Source organism: Scyliorhinus torazame, chromosome 16 (genome assembly GCF_047496885.1).
Source record: "Scyliorhinus torazame isolate Kashiwa2021f chromosome 16, sScyTor2.1, whole genome shotgun sequence".
NCBI lineage: Eukaryota > Metazoa > Chordata > Chondrichthyes > Carcharhiniformes > Scyliorhinidae > Scyliorhinus > Scyliorhinus torazame.
In genome coordinates this window covers 15,060,288-15,082,002 of record NC_092722.1, presented here as the reverse complement: position 1 = coordinate 15,082,002, position 21,715 = coordinate 15,060,288, and the positions used below count along the sequence as shown (strand labels likewise).

At 45.5% G+C, this 21,715-nt stretch overlaps 1 protein-coding gene across 1 annotated transcript in view; it reads left to right on the top strand.

Annotated features, from left to right (window-relative positions):
• espn (espin) overlaps positions 1 to 21,715 on the top strand; it is a 199,024-nt gene that overhangs the window by 127,962 nt on the left and 49,347 nt on the right. The window contains 1 exon segment of the mRNA XM_072477998.1: positions 14,028 to 14,458. Coding sequence (XP_072334099.1) covers positions 14,028 to 14,458 — 431 coding nt within the window.

The window sequence follows — 21,715 nt, the reverse complement described above, 5'->3', positions numbered from 1 at the left end:
TCATGATTGGAACTGTGATGGGCTCCTCCACATCCATGTATCAATGAGATATATCAATGGATGATTGTTTGTGGCGGTCATTTTCAATAGGTTCTGAAGACAAACTTGAATTACTGACCTTTTTCTAACTATTGGTATGTTTATGCAATACGACTGACCCGTAACATTATAATAGTGGATGTCGCTAAACTGTAGTGAGACGCAGGATTGGGACTGCAAGGAAAAAGAATTTAGGAGATGTACCTGAAACCTGGATCCTTAATGCTCCTTCGCAACATGTTTTAGTGTTTTAAGCCGTCATAGTACAAACTACTGATAGAGTTTTGAAATAACGTTTGAACCAATTTGAGCTCCAGCTACTTCAAACATTTAAACAGCATTTAATCTAATCTGAAATCATACTGGGATTGAGAATTGTACTTACGTTTATTTGTCTATGTAACAATAGTAAATAGACTTCTGTGTATTTGATTACAGATTAGTTGCTTTGAAATATTTCTGTGAGATTTGATAAGATAAGGTTCTACCTAAATATAATTTAATTCCTTTTAATGTATTCCTTAATATCTTTATTTGAAAAGAATAACAAAAAAACACTCAAACATTCAAGGCAACTTTATTTTTTTCATTTGTTCTTGGGATGAGGGGCGAAATTCTCCCCAAACGGTGCGATGTCCGCCGACTGGCGCCCAAAACTCCGCATCTTTGGGGGCCGAGCCCCAACATTGAGGGGCTAGGCCGGCGCCGGAGGGATTTCCGCCCCGCCAGCTGGCGGAAACGGCGTTTGTTGCCACGCCAGCTGGCGCGGAAATGACATGTCGGGGCGGCGCATGTGTGGGAGCATCAGCGGCCGCTGACAGTTTCCCGCGCATGCGCAGTGGGGAGATTCTCTTCCGCCTCCGCCATGGTGGAGACCGTGGCAGAGGCGGAAGGGAAAGAGTGCCCCCACGGCACAGGCCCGCCCGCGGATTGGTGGGCCCCGATCGCGGGCCAGGCTACTGTGGGGGCACCCCCCCGGGGCCAGATCGCCCCGCGCCCCCCCCCCCCCCCCCCCAGGACCCCGGAGCCCGCCCACGCCGCCTTGTCCCGCCGGTAAATAGGTACTCTAATTTACGCCGGCAGGACAGGCAATTTCTCGGCGGGACTTCGGCCCATCCGGGCTGGAGACTCGAGCGGGGGGGCCCGCCAACCGGCGCGGCCCGATTCCCGCCCCCGCCGAATATCCGGTACCGGAGACTTCGGCAACCGGCGGGGGCGGGATTCACGGCGGCCAACGGCCATTCTCCGACCCGCTGGGGGGTCGGAGAATGACGCCCCACGCTAACTGAGCCAGTATTTATTGCCATCCCTAATTGCCCTTGAACTGAGTGGCCATTGCTGTGTATCTGTACCAGATAGTGAACCAGATAGGTTTTTCAAACAAATAATCGTTATTCGACTTTTAATTCCAAATTTTTTATTGAGTTCAAATTGCACCATCTGCCACAGCGGGATTTGAACCTAGGTCCCCAGAGAATTACCCTGGGTCTCTGGATTACGAGTCCAGCAACAATACCACCATGCCATCAACCCCCACTTTGTCTTATCATGAAGGGTATTTTTGTGATCTCAGTCTGACCATTACAGAAGATCCATGAACACACAGAATTCTGAGTTCTTTCTCAGTTTTCAGGCCAGGGCTGCTGAATCTAATTGTGCTCCGACTGCTGACCCAGCAGTAGGCGAATGTAAAAGACCAAGAGGCCCTCTTCAAAATAGGGAAGGGGAGCATTTCCTTTAAGTACCATCACACCATCTGGTCATTGCTGTGGGAGCATTCTGTGTACAAATTGGCTACGATGTTCTCCATAACAGCTGCCTCACTTCAATAGCAATAGGCCCGAATGTGGAGAATCTTGAGGTTAGGAAAGACGTTTTTAAAATTCACGTTCTCTCTTCAAACATAACAGACCAGTTCATCAAGCATGCACTCCTGAAGGGCGGCACGCTGGTGCAGTGGTTAGCACTGCTGCCTACGGCGCTGAGGACCCGGGTTTGAATCCTGGCCATGTGGAGTTTGCACATTCTCCCCGTGTCTGCATGGGTTTCACTCCCACACCCAAAGATGTTCAGGTTAGGTGGATTGGCCACGCTAAATGCCCCTTAATTGGAAAAAAATATAATTGGGTACTCTAAATTTTAAAAAAAGACTGCACTCCTGCTTTGTAATAGGCCTAAATACAATTTCTAACCCTGTCCATTGAGAAATTGCTTAATGAACTCAATGTTTAAGTCACAGTGATTTACCCACTTGTAAAATCCAATTTCTGTCAGAAACAAAGAACTGAGGGGCATCACGGTGGCGCAGTGGTTAGCACTGCTGCCTCACAGCGCCAGGGTCCCAGTTTCGATCCCGGTTCTGGGTCACCGTCCGTGTGGAGTTTGCACATTCTCCCCGTGTTTGCATGGGTTTCGCTCCCACAACCTATAGGTGTGCAGGGTAGGTGGATTGGCCACGCTTAATTGGGGGGGGGAAATGAATTGGGTACCCCAAATTTATTTTTTTAAAGAAACAAAGAATTGCACTTGTGAGAACAAACCAGACCCTGCCAAAAAAAGGTAAAAGCTGGACACCTGCAATGTAAACAGAGAATACAGGACGTGCACGGCAGGTGTTTCTGTGTGTGAAGGACAAAGATGGGTTAATAATGCAGGTGCATTCTGATGAAAAAGGTTACACATGAAACGTCCAGCTGCTTTTTCTGTTTTGACGGAGATATACGCAATTCATTTAGACTTGATAACAAAGAACTTTTAAAACTCATTCTCATGTTGCTGGCAAGGCCAGTATTTATTGCCCATCCTCAGTGGCCCTGGGACGTTGGTGGTGGACCATTCTCTGGAGTTGCTGATAACGATGCAGCTGAGTGGCTTGAGGCCAATTCAGCGGGCACTTAAGGGGCACACATGTGATGTCTGGAACCAGGCACATGCCTCAGGACCTCAGCGGGGGGGTTTTTGCTCGTGATTTCCTGGCCCATCGGGAGGAATGGGAAGAAGATGCAAGTTGGCGAGAGTGGAATAGGAACGCCGCAATCACTGAGAGACATCCAGAGCGGTTATCTCTGGAAGGACAGCCTATAAACAGTCTGTTGAATCAGTATCAGTTAACTGAGTGGAAACATTGAGGGACGTTTCCATGGCAACAACAGCTAGTTGTCAGAACAGGTTAGGATGAGGTGGAATTGCGGAGGGACCTGAAGATTGTTTTTCAGGTTTAATGGTTTTAAGTCCATAAACCTATTGAACTTAATTGCACTCCCCGTCTCTTCAGAACTTCCAGAATCATTTGGATAATTGTGTACCTATTATGTTGTGTCTTTGACCTTTCTAACAGCTTTTCTTTTTCTCCTTCTGCCGCCTCTTTGATTTCTCTCTGTTGTTGTGGAACTGTTCCGTTCCTCCCGCCTGCTCTCGCTACACTGTACTGATAAACAATGCTCCCTCGTGTCATCATTTGCTTGGATCACGGCATCTCGCACATACTGCCACGTGATTTCCTATTGTGCAACATTTCTGTCAATGGTCGCTGCGTACGGGCTGGGCAATTCCCTTGCCATGCCTGCTTCTCCTCTCCTAATATTTCTCCCCATCCAGGAGGCAAAGGGCTGACGCTAATTAAGGGTAAGTAATTTAATCGTAGTCGTGCCTACAAGCTAGTTAGTCCTTGGTCAGGCGGTGAAAACCAGGTGAGACCACGCTACCAGAGCTGGAGGAAACGCTGCATTAAAGCAACCTGCTCCGATCCCCTGTTGCACCAAAGGTGGGTGGGAATTAATTCAGACTTCCTATTTTTTATTCTGAACTTATCAGGTTTTCACTGTGTTGTTCCAGCTGCCTTGCTAAATAGGTACAGTGCAAGTGGCCTTTAGTTTGTAGAAGATTAGTTTTAAGCTTGATCTGTTTCCTTAAGAAATTACTTAAGAAATGCTCGAAAACCCTGTTACGTGTTGTAATGTGTTTACTATAAATGCAGCAACACCTGTATTTTTAAAGTGCCCTGGTTATGTGTACTGTTTTCTTCACAAATTCATTTTATATCAGTGCTTATTCTTGTTCCAAGTCTAAATTCAAAGATATATATCTGATATATGATACATTTTATATATAGTATATATACAATGTAAAGATAAAAATAAAATTGAGGATAGGGTGTGTATTGAGGTAAGCCTAATATATAACAACTTATAAATCAGTCATGAAAACCACCTCCGTTGAGTATTCTGTTTGTAAGGACAGACCTTAGGATTTCAGTAGGAGTTTTAGAAAGTGACTGCTGAAAATTGTTTACGAGAGAGTGAAGAGAGAGTGAGAAGAAATATATTTATGCAGACTGTCGTTGGAGCTTGGTATATTTTGCAATAAGGAGTGGCTGGGTAATAGACGGTTGCATGTCTTAAAGAAAGAAATGGATGAGTAATTGCAGCGCAGGACTGGGGGGAGGGCGCGGAGCAGCGAATTGGGTTTTGGAGTGCGCTGGGAAAGAGGATAGGATGGACTAAATGCCCTGTCTCGGTACTGTAAGCTGCTATGGCTTATATCAAATTCCAAATGGAGGAATCTTCATAAATGCAGTTGCGGGCAGTGTCACTCCCCACAGGTACCCGAGGAATTCTTATCCCATTATTTGATAATAATAATAGAGGTAGGGCATGATGTATAAATGGTGTAAATTGTCCAGGATGGAAACTAGATGGGGGCCATATCAGTAAGATGGACTGATGAATTTCCCAGGAAATTCATGTGTATGCGTTGACACTGCAGGAAAGACATGTTTTTATTTGAAGCAAGTTTTGCCGTACATGTTTCCTGGATGATACCATGTACAATGCACTGACGTTTTGTAGCTATTTAATCTCCCACCCACTCAATTGAGTATTGGAAGCAGCTGCTCCTCGATGCGAATTGTTGGTTCAGCAATGCACACGGTCAGGTTTGCCAGCTGTCTGGGTGTATCGGTCAAAAACAGGAGGGCACGCTGTTTGGGCCCATCCAAAACGATGTTCATTTTGTAGTCTTGACTGTCTGGGTTACGGGGTGCCAATAACATTTAATTTTAGCCTACATCCATGTTGAGTGAGGAAAAAGTACCTGGCGCATCAGATTTCTTCAAACGCATGAACACAGGATCAAGGATGGTGTGAGAATAAATGGGTTTTCTGCGCAATCTTAAATTAGATACAATCTGGTAAGGGAACATTATTCCAATTCTGACGCCTAACTTGTTGCTAATCCCTAAAATCCTAGGCCTTAAATTCTGGAATATCCTCACTAATCCTCTTCATCTCTCCACCACTCCTCCTTGGAGAAAACCCATAAAAACAACCTCTCCCAAGCTTTGGTCATTTGTCCTAATATTTTCTTATGTAACTAGGTATCAAGTTTTGATTGATGACACTCCTCTGAAGCACCATTACTATGTTGAGGGAATGTAATTTTTATTGCTGTCTCCACCTAGTGGCTCTGAACAGATAATTCATAATGAGAGAACACCTTGTCCCTACTATTTGTCATCTACATGCTATCCCTCGCAACATCATCTAAAGGTGCAGCATGATTTTTCACCTGTATGTTGATGACACCCAGATCAATCACAACACCCACTCTCAACTCCTCCGCTATTGCTAACTTACCTACTTAACCACAGAACCATTTGGGGCAGAAAGAGGCCATTATGCTCATCCTCTCTGCACGAACACTCTGAAAGAGCACCCTATCTAGGTCTGCTCTCCCCACCCTATCCCCGTAACCCCAAAACCCCCCGTAACCCCAAAACCCCACCTAACCCGCATATCTTTTGGACACGAAGGGACAATTTAGCACGGCCAATCCACCTAACTTGCACACCTTTTGACTGTGGGAGGAAACCAGAGCACCCGGAGGAAACCCATGCAGACACGGGGAGAAAGTGCAAACTCCACACAGACAGTCACCCAAAGCCGGAATTGAACCCGAGTTCCTGGCGCTGTGAAGCAGCAGTGCTCACCACTGTGCCACCGTGCTGCCCAGACATCCTGTACTGGATGAGTAGCTGATTCCCCCACTTAAATATTGGGAAGACTGAAGCCATTATCTTCAGCCCCTGCTCCAAACTCCGTTTCCTAGTTACTGACTGCATCCCCCTTCCTGCCGGTAGTCTGAGAGCTAAAGCCTATCTGTTTGCAATGCTGATATCACATTTGATCCCAAAATAACCTAAATTGTGCCAACACTAAGACCACCTATTTCCACCTCCATAACATCGCCTGACTTCACCTGTGCCTCAGTTCATCTGCGGAAACCCTCATCCATGCATTTGTCACCTCTAGACTCAACCAGTCCGACAACTCCTGGCTACTCTCCCACATTCTACCCTCTGTTCAGGTCACTCCGCTGCCCGTGCCTTAACGGGAACTTAACATTCCCCTATACCCCGGTGTTCACCAACTTACATTGGCTCCCCATTAAGAAAGATTTTGACTTTAAAATTCTCATCCTGGTTTTCGAATCCCTCCCTATCTTTGCCATCTTCCCCGGACCCACAGCCCTCCAAGATATCCGTGCTCCTCGAACTCTGGCCTCTTGGGCATTCCCAATTATAATTGCTCCAACATTGATGACTGAGCCTTCTGTTGCCTGGGCCCTGAGTTCTGGAATTCCCTCCCTAAACCTCGCCACCTCGATCTGACAATCCTCCTTTAAGACACTTCTTAAAACCTGCCACCTTTGACAATGTTGTTTGATCACCGGCCCTCATATCTCCAGTATGGCCTGGTGTCAAATTTAGTTTAATTACGTTCCTGTAAGTGCTTTGGGATGTTTCATTATGTTAAAGGCGCTACATAAATATAAGTTGCTGTTCAGAAGCCACTTTCATTTTCTCACTGAGAGACTGGGTAATTGACCTTCCAGAGAGACACTCTCCAACTTGCCTCTGCATCGCTTTTATTTGTCTCTATTACAGTTTCCACCATTCTTTCTCTTTTTCCTCACAATCAGCTGTGAGATTCAACCGCACCCAGTTAAATAATTGAATATATTCAGCCGCTCAGGTGGTTTCACTGAGAGCAAGTCACCTGCTGCCAGCTGGACGATCAAAGAGTTTCATGTTGAGACTCTCATTTCCAGTTGTCTTTACCCACCTAGTGTTGCGCTAAGGCAGACTTTTGTCCGTTTCCACAGTTAGTAATTCTTCGAACAGATCGCTAGTTTGAGATTCACCTCTCCACGTAGAATCTCTACACTACAGGAGGAGGCCATTCGGCCCACTGAGTCTACACCAACCTTCTGAAAGAGCATCGTACCATGGCCCATTCCTCTGCATTATCCCCGTAACTCCAACGAACCTGTACATCCCTGGACACTAAGGGGCAATTCTATCATGGCCAATCCACCTAACCTGCACATCTTTGGACTGTGGGAGGAAACCGGAGCACCCGGAGGAAACCCACGCAGACACGAGGGGAAAGTGCAAACTCCACACAGACAGTTGCCCAAGGCAACCTAGGAATTGAACCTAGGACCCTGGCGCTGTGAGGCAGCAGTGCTAACAACTGTGCCACCGTGCTGCCCCCCCCCCCCCCCACCCCACCCCCGCAAGCATGGTTGACCAGGAGTCTCTCTCACTCTTACCGCCAGCCCTTGGCGTGTTTTGGAACGATTTCCAACCTGTTTGACTGTGTTAGGAACGCATCGTCCCTGGCCATCAAGTCCTGGGGTGTGACCCGAACCTGGAGCCTCTGGCTCAGAGGCAGGGATGCTACCTACTGTGCTACAAGACCTCCTTCAGAGCATAATACTGATGTATAATACAATAAAATGGAGTTTGAAAGGTTTCTAAACTGGATGTGAGTAGTGTTGTACTCCTTGTCAAAAATGGCCATTTTCCAATCCAGTTGTTGGACTTCTGTGTTCCCTGACCTCCATTGGCTCTCAGTCAGCAGTGCTTCGAATGTAAAGAAATAACTCTTGTTTTCAAATGTTTCTATAAGGCCTCACTCCCTCCATTTCTCTGTAACCTCCTCCAGCTGATCAAACTTCTGAGATATCCACATTCCTGTAAGCCTGGCATCTTGTGCACCCCTGGTTTCCATCACTTCGCGAGCGTGCCTTCAGCGGCCTAGACCCTAAAATCTGGAATTTCCTCCACAAACACTCCATCCCTCTTCTCCTTTTTAAGACACTCCTTCGAACCTACCATCTTGGCCCGACTGTTAGACTCTAGTCTTAATACCTCCTTATGTGGTTCAGTTAAAAAGAAATACCTGAGAAAGGTTAGGTGGATTGGCCGTGCTGAATTGCCCCTTAGTATCCAAAGATGTGTAGGTTAGGTGGGGTTATGGGGACAGAGCGGGGGACCGGGCCTGCCTGGGGTGCTCTTTCAGAGTGTTGCTGCTGGCTCGATAGGCCGAATGGCCTCCTTCTGCACTGTACAAATTGTGTGATCCTAATGCTCCTGTGAAGTGCCAGATGTTGTCTTTTTTTGTCACCTAAATGCAAGTTTTATTGAATGGGTGATAATTGGGTGGGGACAGCACTTAAATCCGATGCTCTCCACACTTGAATAACTTGCTAAAAGTGACTTTCCAGGTTTACACGATGATTACTTGGTAAAGTGACAGGGAGTTTCATGGTACAATCCTTGTCAGGTGACTTTGGGAGAAAGAAAAGGGGGAAACTGGAGGGACAAGCAGCATCAAAAGTCTTTTGCGGTATTCATTGCAGTGAGCCACGATTTGCGAGCAGTAACTGTAAGATTTGTACTTACCTCATCGTCTCATGAAGACAGACAAAGCTACATTCACAAATCAGTCACTAAATATTTTATTCGGGTTTATTGAGTTGTTTCTGTAGATTATGCCTCTTATTAGTGGGATGGTAGAGCTGAGTTACCCTGAATAGCAGGACATCTGTCGCAAAAGCTTATGAAATGATGCGAACGGGTGGACGCTGTTGTTTTCAATCTTTGGAGCAGTAAATAATAAATGAAATCCATTCTGTGTGACTGCAGTAACTTCTTGTGAGATTAAGGCAGGCTCCAGGCTGCTTTGACTGTCTTGTTTGAGGGCGTTTAAAGTATTAATTATTCATTTGTGTGCTAACAGCAGGCTGAAGTGCAAGGGCTGAAACATACAATATAATAGCCTGCCAGCATTTTAATGTCTCCAGTGGCCTCATTGTATCACAGGTAGCGGTTTGGTTATGGTAAAAATGAAAGATGAAAATTGAACTTTTACAAAGCACCTGGCACAACCTCAGGATATCCCAAACGACACGATGAGCAAATGAGTTAAATGCCCCGATGATCTTTTCTTCAGTGTGGGCGGCACGGTAGCACAGTGGTTAGCACTGTGGTTTCACAGCACCAAGGTCCCAGGTTCGATTCCCGGCTTGGGTCACTGTCTGTGCAGAGTCTGCACGTTCTCCCCGTGTCTGCGTGGGTTCCTCCGGGTGCTCCGGTTTCCTCCCGCAAGTCCCGAAAGACGGGCTGTTAGGTAATTTGGACATTCTGAATTCTCCCTCAGTGTACCCGAACAGGCGCCGGAATGTGGCGACTAGGGGCTTTTCACAATAACTTAATTGCAGTGTTAATGTAAGCCTACTTGTGACAATTCAAGATTATTATTATATTAGCCAAGATACCGGGGCAAACTTTCCTGCTCGTTGAATAGCGTCACAGATCCTTTGAAGCCTTCTTGAGGTGGGGGGTGATGAGTGTGATCCGAAAGATAGCTGCCGGAATTCTCCGGCTGTTGGGATTCTCTGATCCCTCCGGCAGCGAAGTCCCGCCCACGGGTTTCCCGGCGGCGTGGGGTGGCTTCATGGGAAATCCCATCGACAAGCAGCGGGAGCAGAGATGCCCGCCGCCAGTGAATGGCATGCTGGGAAACCGGAGAATCCAGCCCAGCATCTCCAGCAGTGCGGCGCTACCTCAGTACTGCCCTGGAGTGGCAGCTGAGGCGTGGCACTCAATTTTCTGAACCTGGAGTGGAACCCACAAACTGCCGAGCCCATTTAGCCAATTGGCTGGTACTCTCGTGCTCGCTGCTCTGTGTGAGCACTGCCAGCCGCACAATGCCATTTGGTTAGGGAAAGAGCGACTCCGTGTCTATTCTCATGTACGCATGAACTGTGCACAAAAGTGTTTCTTTTCAAGTCTTGCTTTTTCCAAATGTCACTCCACTTCTCCTGAAGCTGCTGATTCTTGCTGGGGTACCGAAAAGCTCCGCTGTTGCTTACTGGTGCCTCACCCATTGCTAGACCATCAAAGGCCGAGATCAGTCTAATGCACCTCGTGCCATCCTAGCCATTGTCTTACCCTGCCGATCCACCTGTCACTAATTAGTGTACAGAAATGATGCAGATAAAAACCCCAGTGGTGATAGGCTTTGGGACCACAGGCCCATCACCACTTTTTCCCCCTCCCAAGCATGCTTGTCCCCAGAATAGTAAAAGTCTTACACCGGGTTAAAGTCCAACAGGTTTATTTGGAATCACTAGCTCTCGGACACTGATGAAGGAGCAGCGCTCCGAAAGCTAGTGATTCAAAACAAACCTGTTGGACTTTAACCTGGTGTTGTGAGACTTCTTACTGTGCCCATCCCAGTCCAACGCCGGCGTCTCCACCATATCCCTAGAACATGTGCATTCCCTAATCCAGAGGGTGTTGGTAAAATTATGGGCCGGCCTTTCAGCGGAGAGGTGGCCCGGCAGCGGGATTTACTGGCCGCCGTCGTCAACAGGATTTCCCATTTCGCCGGGAATCCTGTGCGCAGCCGTGGTACCAGAATATCCCACCAGCATGAACAGCCGGTAAACCCCGCCCAGTCACTCGCTTAGTCTGCTCTCTGTGATATCTGCAGAACTTGGGAACCGAGCATCAATTTGTGTGCACAACTCTTGGGAGTGGGACTTGAACCTCCAACCTTCTGACCCAGAGGCAAGTGTGCTAAGTACAGCTCACTCCACAAAAAATGCATTGCTTTGCTTTTTGTGTGTGCAGAATGATGTACAGAGTGGTGGTCCCTTTACTAAATGTGTTGACCAATGGAATGAGGAGTTAGGGGAAGAATGATTAAATCCCACCTTGTTCCTTATAAAGAACGGCTCAAAATCTCTCGAGGCCCCTTGAGTCCACATTTGCCAAAGCTGTGAACAGGGAGAGGAAACTTACCTTGAAATTTACCCACTGAAATACCTGCTTGCATACGGCTTTCGGAACACTGATGTACACGTCAGTTAACACAACAGTTTAGGGTTACTGCAGGCTGGCAACCACTCAGTAACTGTTCCAATTAGTGCTGATTCTCACTAGATTAGATCGTAAAACTCCACCTAATGACTTCTCCTTTTCCACTGAGGATTGGCGTATCAGTCATTGTGCAACATGATCCTGAGCATTCAGGAAGAGGTTTGTCTAGAAAACTGTCACTGGACGCAGATTTCACAGATGAAAATCAATCTGATGCCGATATGTATTCATTTTCTTTTGCACCAACTTCCAGCCAGTTGCACTGTAATTTGTTCCATAAACGTCTGGGCTCTTGAGACAGGATTTTAAAAATATTCTTCAAGGTAGTTCTCAAGTTCGATCATGTTGGTCAGATGAAAAAGGCCTCCTGTTTCAAATCGAGCTTTCCCACAAAGAGTAATCAATCTGGAGCTACTAATCGTTTAACCTTTCTTCCCATTGGCCTTGGGTTCTTCACAAATTTTGATTCAGTTGAACTGAAGGTTTGCAACAAGCCCATAACTGGGGTATGCTATTAAATTTGCATTTCATTCCTCAAATTAACATTTAACAACTCATTAAAAATCAGTGGGTTGACTAGCACAGTGTGATATTTATAGTGGGCACACAGACGCGCTTGTAGCAATTTGTTTGCTGACGATTTTAGCAAAGGCTGTATATTTTAAATAAACTAGCACCTTATTAACAACTTTCATTTGGACATAGTCAACACATTAGGTTATGTAAGGCTATGTACCTGCCGACTGACCCAGTGTTAACTGACTAAACTGCCAGCAATATGGCCTGTTTGGTACTAAGTCGCGACACTGTGACGTGACACCGATTAACACAAAGCTCTTAAGGGTTGCACCAGTTTCCACAAGGGTTTAAAATGTTAAGTGCCTGAATGGAAAGCTGTCAAAGTGCTGTGACCCCTTTCCCACAGCTCTTTGGAAAAATCCTTCCAGTCATACCTATTTCATCTGCCTTGTCTTCACAATTCATTAGGCGTCACTCACGTAAACATCACGGAACTTCCTTTCTTTCGAGTCTTTCGAGCCTTTTATTCTTTCTTTGGTTCAAAGGGGTGACAAAAAGGCTCCAGTGATTAAGCACATTTTCACTGGGGAAAAGAGGACTTTGGGGAAATGCGATGCGGGTCTTCAGAATAATGAAAGGTAAGGTGAATACAAGCTAGATATTTAACTTGAACAATGAGCATAGGGTGGGCAGACACAAGGGCAAAATTTGCAAGTTTTGAGCAAGGTTAGAGGTTGAACAAACAATTAACACACGGAATGTAGGACGTGTAGAACAGACTCCAGGAGAAAGTAGTTGGTTCAGGATCTGTTACCTTTCAAAAGGAGCCAGATTGCTATCTATTGAAGGAGGGATTGAGGGTTCTAATGCTACTTGTTATTTTTATTGGGAATATCAGAGGGAGAGATTGATGTTCCTTTAATATAAGTTTAACAGATACCATTGGGAGTGCTATTGCATGGTTGACTTAAAGAATATTTGGAGAGGAATTTTAGCCCTTGACGGGCATGATCAAGAAGCTGGTGGGCACAAAGGTCCACTCTGTGCTAGTTTCCTGGTTCCATCCAATTTCTGGGCAATTTCTCCAAAGGTATAATGTCCGGGGAATGGTATGATTACCTCCTCGCAAGCAGTGGATAGCCGATGTATCTAATTAATAAGTATGAAAGTTCTGTTGGATGCCATCTGTGTCCTCAAAGACATTGGGAATTGTGCTGCTGCCAGGAGATGGGCAGATTGGGTAGGCCCAGTTCTCCAGGCAGGTTTAGAGACCCCCTTCAACAATGGAGGCCCGGCTGCTCAGGTGGTTCTCCGAATGAAATTGATGGGGCTGGGGAGAGGGGTCCCCTCTTTCTCACTTACTCGGAAAGGCAACCTGCTGCTTCTGCCAGTCTGGAGGGCCTCCTGCTGGCATCCCAGCTTTGAGAGCACACATGCCGTCCTTAAAAGCATAGTGAACCCGCCCTTTGGCCACTAATTGGCCAATTCGGGAAAATTCACCGACTGCTTCCCACTCAGTGTAGGCTCCTGAGCTCCATTTGAGCCTGTTGTTCAGAAGCCTGTGGAGAAAATCCTGCCCAGAGAATGATGCATGAAATGATTAAGCACAAAAGTAGACCCCTTGTACCTGTGCCAAAAATAATTTGGCATTTAACTGTCTGCATTTTGATAAATTGCCTTTCCTTAGCATTCCAAGATGTAAAATAGATTGAGAGTTTGCACACTTGGAAACAGGGGAGGAACATTCTTCCCATGTGAGGTTGCAAGGACCTGATCCGGGTGGGCACCAATCACGAGCCTGAACAAAAAACATCAGACATTTCAATATCACTCCAGGTCAGCGGCTGGGAGAGAATGAACTGCTTCTATTTTAGCTCCCTCCCCTTTCAAACCCAGTTTTTCCCAGGCGAAAGTAATTAAAAATATATGTGAATAATGTAGCCATATTAAAACACACAAAAACAGAGCAAAAAAAAGGGGACATTGTCTGTTAAATATTAAAACTTGTTCTACATTACCAGCCAGCTGTTTAGCCCACTGTGCTAAACCCGCCTCTCCATTGACTTGGGAAATATTGCCAAGATTTGTTGACTTCAAACCAAACAAAGGTCACAGTGAGGCTCAGGGATGAGAAAGGATGGACACCAGAGGTTTTAACAGTCTGAAGCCTGCTGTGAATAAATGGATTGGTAGAACTGTTCAGAGAGGATTCCCAATTTCTCATATTTATTTCACACAGGTAATAGATCTTTCAACATGATGTCTCCTACTGGTGATAACTCTGAGTTACTAGCTGAGATCAAAGCCGGGAGGAATCTGAAGCCAGCCGTGCAGAGTAAAGGATGTACGGTGGTCTACGCAAGCTCTGGAGCAACAGTAAGTAATATCAGGGAGGAAGGGCATTGCATTGAATCATTGCAGACCCCAAATTGTAACAAAAACTCAATGTCTCACTAATGTCTCTTCCTTTGTTTCCTTAAGCGTCAGGGGGGCAGTCCGAATGATCTGGTTCTCAACGGTATTGCAATGCCACCGACAGCAATGCTGGATGTCGAGTCTCTCATCCCGACTCACGACGAGCAGGGAACCCCAATCCCAGAGTGGAAGAGGCAGGTGATGGCGCGGAAGCTGCAGGTGAAGGTCCAGGAGGAGGAAGAACAGAAGCGCAGAGTGAGTTTTCAGAAGTACACACTCTAATTGTATCTTTGTGGTTAGCGCCCTCTTCGCTGCGTTTTTTTGATCCACTTCAGGATTAATGAAGCATGATTTTTATCAAATTGGGTAGCACCGAAACATATTTGAGTTGAGGGAAATCTGAGGGGGAAAAAAAAACTTAGTCAAGAGGGCTAACCTGTCTGAAGTGTAATTTCTCACAGTCATGTCAAGCAAGATTACAAAAAACACCAAATAAGTCTTGTTTCTTAGTGTGCGGTTAAATACAGAGACATTGCAACATGAAAACAGGCCATTCAACCCAACTAATTTGTGTCAGCATTTACCCATCATGCGAGCAAATAGACCATTCATGTTTCCCCCCATCCCACCATCCCCATATCTCTTTAACCTCTTCTCTGTCATTCACCTGTCCAATCTAATCTTGAAACATTCCTCGACTTCTGTCTGAACCAACAAACCTGGGAAGTAAATTCCAGTGATTTACAATTGTCTGTGTGAAGAGGATTTTCCTGTCTTCTGAGTTACGTCAACATGCTGGAACACACTGGGAACTGACTATAATACCCATGAAGGGGAAAACCGCAGAATTATGGGAAAGAGCAGACGGGTAGGATAATTGGGCGGCTCTTTGGAATTACAAAGAAGATAAAGAGCCAAATGACTCTGTGCTGTCTGGTTGATCCTATGAGTTTGCGTCCATACTGACCATGGTTACCTCTTCTCTCTGCCGATGATGAAGTTCTTCCCGGTCACGATTTTAGATTCTGTGGTGCAATCCCACAACTACTGGTTTGGATTTGTTTATTGTCACGTGTACTGAGGTACAGTGAAAAGTATTTTCTGCGAGCAGCTCAAACTGATCATTTAGTACATGAGGATAAAATAAAATAAAAAATAAATACACAAAAAACAACGCAAGGCACACAATGTAAATACATAGACACCGGCATCAGGTGAAACATGCAGAAGTGTAGTATTAATCAGGTCAGTCCATAAGAGGATCGTTTAGGAGTCTGGTAACAGCGGGGAAGAAGCTGTTTTTGAATCTGTTTGTGCGTGTTCTCAGACTTTTGTATCTCCTGCCCGATGGAAGAAGTTGGAAGAGTGAGTAAGCCGGGTGGGAGGGGTCTTTGATTGTGCTGCCCGCTTTCCCCAGGCAGCGGGAGGTGTAGATGGAGTCAATGGATGGGAGGCAGGTTCGTGTGATGGATTGGGTGGTGTTCACGACTCTCTGTAGTTTCTTGCGGTCTTGGGCCGAGCAGTTGCCATACCAGGCTGTGATGCAGCCTGATAGGATGCTTTCTATGGTGCATCTGTAAAGGTTGGTAAGAGTCAGTGTGGACGTGCCAAATTTCCTCAGTTTCCTGAAGGAGTAGAGGCGTTGTTGTGTTTTCTTGGTGGTAGCGTCGACGTGGGTGGACCAGGACAGATTTTTGGAGATGTGCACCCCTAGGAATTTGAAACTGCTAACCATCTCCACCTCAGCCCTGTTGATGCAGACAGGGGTGCGTACAATACTTTGCTTCCTGAAGTCAATGACCAGCTCTTTAGCTTTGCTGCCATTGAGAGACAGATTGTTGTCGCTGCACCACTCCGCTAGGTTCTCTATATCTCTCCTGTATTCTGACACGTCGTTATGCGAGATCCAGCCCACTACGGTCGTATCATCAGCAAACTTGTGGATGGAATTCGAAACAAATTTTGCCACGCAGTCCTGTGTGCATAGTTGAGGGGTTGAATGGCCCCCATCTGTTCCTAAATTCCTATTTGGAATCCTAGCTTTGTCTGAAAATCCAGCCTCATGTCTCACCTTATTGGGTTTGAATCATAGGACGGTTGCAGCACAGGAGGAAGCCATTCAGCTAGATGAGACAATGCCAGCTCGCTGCAAGAACTATTTAGCTAATCCCACTCATAGAAATGAATCAAACCAAATACAGTCCTGAAGATTCCTCTGTAACAAGTTGGAAGCAGTAGGATTCTTGTTTTATTCTCACATGGTGCCCAACATTTAATGAACAAGATTCACGGAGTCGGGTCTTTAGTATTGGATATTTTTCTAGTCTGCCTGCTGTCACCTCAAGCAGGGTCTTGTGCGTACTTCGATTTACTTACAAGCCTGGGAGTCAGGTTGTCTCAAGGATTTGAACCTCATTCAGGGATGTATAAAGTTCGTTCAGAATAACAGCCACACAGAATCCTTAAACACACTTCAGCTTGGGCCGGTTCCTTTGCTGAGATGCCTTTAATCGCCAAATTGGAACTGCTGATCTGGCATTTTACAGGTAGTGAATTTCTAAACCAATTCTCATCAACTACAGGTACAGAATGGCCGCTTCATTATTGTGGATAATCCAGGCACCTCTGAGTTGTGTATCTTCCCCTGTACAAAATGGAAGGCCAGATTTTTACCATGGTGGTAGAGGCTCTCTTTCTCATGAAAGCCCTGGATATGCTCGAAAATCCTAAATTCCTAACCCCCCTCCCCCCGAACCCGGAATTTCCCATCTTTGCCGGGGGCGGGAGTGGAATCAGGTCAGGGTTTCGCGCAGGCACGATTCACCGAGGCAGGTGACCATTTTAATCACCAGCTGCCTCCAGTGAAGGGGGATTTTGGAAGGTCAGGTGTGTGAAACCCAGAGTATTCAGGTTAAAAGAGGTAAGAGGAAGTCTGAACTTCGTGGATTAATTTGGAGAGGCAAGGTACTCATTTGGATAAGGTCCCAAGACACTTTTGGTAGAGGTAAACCACACAGTGGGAGAGGTAAGCACCCTTGGGGATTGTTAAAATTAGACATGATGATGCGCTTTTTATGCACAAACGTATTGGAACTTTAAAGCCGTCAACTGTCCAGCTGTCGAGGAACTGTCCAGCGCTCAAGAAAGTGTCAAAGAACAGCCCAGCTGTCAATGAACTGTCAAGGAAGAGTCAAAACTCTCAAGGTAATGTGAGTTGGCATGAAGGGAGTAAGGCAAAGAGTGATGGGTGGAGACATAGGTTGGCATGATTGTTATGAGAGGTGGCATGGGCAATGTTATGGGCCATAGAAGCAGAGGTCATGGGTTGGCATAGGCTGTCATGGATGGGGCATAGGGAGTGTATGGGGGCGTTGATGGAAGGGCTGTATTTTGTTTTAACCTTTTATTTAAACATAATACTGGTGAACAGAAGCAGACCCTTCACCCAGCTCACCTCTGCACTGGCAGCCTCCACACTTGTTCCAGGGTTGCCCACCCCGACTCCTATCTCAGCCTGTACCCACTGACTGAAATTCGGACCTCCTGCTTCACTTCTCCCTCTGTTTCCTCTGTGGAACAAGGGTATTCCCATTGGTAAGGCCAATCCACCTGAATATTCCTTCAGAACGCATGACAGAGGGGCTTCCCCAAAAATCAAGGATGTTCTGAGACTGACAACACTTTGGTTGAGCGTCGTGCAAACCTCGGTAAGAAATATTCAGCGAAGAAGTCACAGGTTCCAGAACTCTGAGGAAATTCATAGGCAGCAACATTTCAGTGTAAATCCAGCTGCAACCAATCACACCCAAATTTCCTCAGTAGAAAATGTTACCTCGTTTGTACACTCTGGTTGCGTCAAAATTTTCTGTTCCAATGTCTCTTCTTGCACTTTCTTGCACTAGAGAGTTGTTCACGAGGCGACTGTTGCACTGAAATCTAGCATTCCTTAACATTTACTTTTAAGGAATTTAACCTGGATACTTCTTGCAAACTTCCAAATATCCAGTTTTTTATGCCTTTCAGACAATAGCATTAACTAAATAAATTCACCGAATCATTTGGAAAGGATAAGCTATTCACAGTTTAAACATGTGGAGCACAGGGCTAGCTGCTGAGAATTTATCTGACAAAACTTGCTTGGCATAGCTAGTGTGAATTGGATTGCTGTGTACGTGTGTAACATTTCAGTAATTAGATATTTTAAATATTGCATTTTATTTTATTGATTACAAATAGCAAGCATTAGCTTGAATCCATTGCACGCCAATTCTAAATTATTAATGTTCATCTTTCACAAAATATATTCCGTGCTGGTCCCAATTCATCGACATAAAAATGTACCTGAATGCGCCTTTTACACCGTACAGTTGAAAGGATTGACCTAAAACCAATGTTTAAAGGTTATTCAAACAGTGTCAGTGCCTGAGATGCTGAAAGTATGACCCATTTATCAAATTATAAAATATATTTGAGTATTAGAAATGTAAGGAAAATTCCTGGTTGTGTATAGTCGGTGCGATTGCAAAACCTCATGCACTTCTTCACAATATGATGGTGTTGGGAGTACAAACCACACAATTTTTCACTTCAAGACCAGGATCGCTTGGCATTTTGCAGGAATCAGTGCCCAGAGTTAATCTCTGATATGAGAAATGGTAGCAGCTTTCAGGCTGATTAAAAAGCACTTAAGACGTTAGCCCAAGGAACGGCATACAGAGCTTAATGTAGATAAACAAGAGGTAATACATGCAGGAGCGGAGACAGCAAATATGTGTGTGATAAAGGGTATCAATGAGTAAAGGTAAAAAGGATGTGATTTGGTGTGATTAATAAATATATACCAACATTGTCTTCTCAATCCGAGGCTGTTAGTAATAAGCCCAATTGAGTATGGGAATGTCTATCAGCATTGAACTCTAAACTAAAATAATTTATCCAAGCTTCGTGTAAATCAGCGTGAAGCTTTCAAAATTGTGTGGCATTCTGATTCTGGGACCTAGGCTTCAGGTATTGAGCAGACACTTTTAGAACTGGACCTATTTTCATGGCATCAAAGAATACTGAGGGGGAAACATAATCCGACTCTTTGATATAAATTTGAAATGAAGCAAATGGAAGCGGCCTACCTGACTTAGGCTGCGATTGGGAGACAAGGAGCAAAGATAATGGGACTGGACCCTGATTGTGGGATGTGACACGAGATGTTCCCCCAGCAACTACACAGGGCCCTCAGTTCTTCACCACGCGCATAAATCACTGACTTAGCTTCAGCTGGAGTATTCATTCTGGGCATTACACTTTAGAAAGAATGTCATGGCCTTGGGGAGGGTGTGAAGGAGACTTGCCAGAATGATACCCGAATGAGAGACTTCAGTTGTATGGAGAGATTTGAGAAGCCGGATTCTCCTCTTTCGAGCAGAGGAAGTTAAGGGGGGGATTTAATATAAAGGGTTGTTGATAGGGAAGATTTGTTTCCCACTGGCAGAAGGGTCGGTAACCGGGGGACACAGATTTGAGATAATTGGCAAAACGATCCAAGAGGAAATGTAAATTCTTTTGCACAATGTGTTGTTGTGGTGAAGGCTGATTCCATAGTAACTTACAAAAGTCCATTAATGTCCATCGGGGAAGGAAATCTGCCATCCTTACCTGGTCTGGCCGACATGTAACTCCAGAATCACAGCAATGTGGTTGATTCTTAATGACCCTCTGAAATGCCTGGGCAAGCCACTCAGTTCAAGGACAATTAGGGATGGACAAGAAATGCTGACCCAGCCAGCAATGCCCACACCCTGTGAAAGATTAAATTAAAAAAATAAGTTTTGGGCCCCAACAATCAGGAAGGATATTTAGCCTCCGATATCTAACGGCACGGTGACACAGTGGTTAGCACCTGCTGCTTCACAGCACCAGGCACCCTGGTCCAATTCCGACCTTGGGTGACTGTCCGTGTGGAGTTTGCACTTTCTCTCTGTGTCTGCGTGGGTTTCCTCCTACAGTCGAAAGATGTGTTGGTTAGGTGTATTGACCGTGATCAATTGCCCATTTTGTCCAAAGGTTCATTGGGATTGCTGGGTTGCGGGGATAGGGTGGGGGGAGTGGGCCTGGGTGGGGTTGTGCAGACTTGATGGGCCGAGTGGCTTCCTATTGCACTGTAGGGATTCCATGAGAGAGAATCATGTAGATTAAACCAGAATAACACCAGGGTTTTAAAAGAATAAATTATGAAGACAGATTGTACAAACCTGGCTCAAGTTTAGAAGATTCAGGGTTGATCTAATTAAGCTGCTTTAGGATTTAATAGCGGGGATAAAGAGAAAGTATTTTTCTGGAATCCAGGACAAGGGAACAAAATCTACTATTAGATCCAGGCCATTCCGGAGTAAAATCAGGAAGAATTGTTTCACACAAAGGGTGGGGAAAATCCCAAAGGCTGTGGATTCCGAGTTAATTGACCAATAACAACAGATTTTCATCAGGTAAGGATCTCGCGATGGGTAAATGGAGTTGAGGTGCAAAGCAACTATCATTTTGGATGACCAAATAGGCTTAAGTGGCTGAATGGCCAATTGCTGTCCCCAAATTCACAAATATTTGGGTGGAAAATGAACGGAAGGGTTGTAAGAGAGGTTATAGACTGGCCTCCGAAAAGTTCCAGAGATGGAGAGGAAAGGATTGCAAAGATGATTCTGGCTCGGAGCGAAAGAAACAGGGTAGTTGTTATGGGGGACTTTAACTTTCCAAATGTTGACTGGAAACACTATAGTTTGAGTACTTTAAATGGGTCCTTTTCTGTCCAATATTTGCAGGAGGGTTTCCTGACACAGTATGTAGATAGGCCAACGAGAGGCGAGGCCATATTGGATTTGGTACTGGGTAATGAACCAGGACAGGTATTAGATTTGGAGGTAGGTGAGCACTTTGGTGATAGTGACCACAATTCGATTACGTTTACTTTAGTGATGGAAAGGGATAGGTATATACCGCAGGGCAAGAGTTATATCTGGGGGAAAGGCAATTATGATGCGATGAGGCATGACTTAGGATGCATCGGATGGAGAGGAAAACTGCAGGGGATGGGCACAATGGAAATGGGGAGCTTGTTCAAGGAACAGCTACTGCGTGTCCTTGATAAGTATGTACTTGTCAGGCAGGGAGGAAGTGGTCGAGCAAAGGAACCATGGTTTACTAAAGCAGTCGAAACACTTGTCAAGAGGAAGAAGGAGGCTTATGTAAAGATGAGACATGAAGGTTCAGTTAGGGCGCTCGAGAGTTACAAGTTAGCGAGGAAGGACCTAAAGAGAGAGCTAAGAAGAGCCAGGAGGGGACATGAGAAGTCTTTGGCAGGTAGGATCAAGGATAACCCTAAAGCTTTCTACAGATATGTCAGGAATAAACGAATGACTAGGGTAAGAGTAGGGTCAGTTAAGGACAGTAGTGGGAAGCTGTGCTTGGAGTCCGAGGAGATAGGAGAGGTGCTAAATGAATATTTTTCATCAGTATTCACACAGG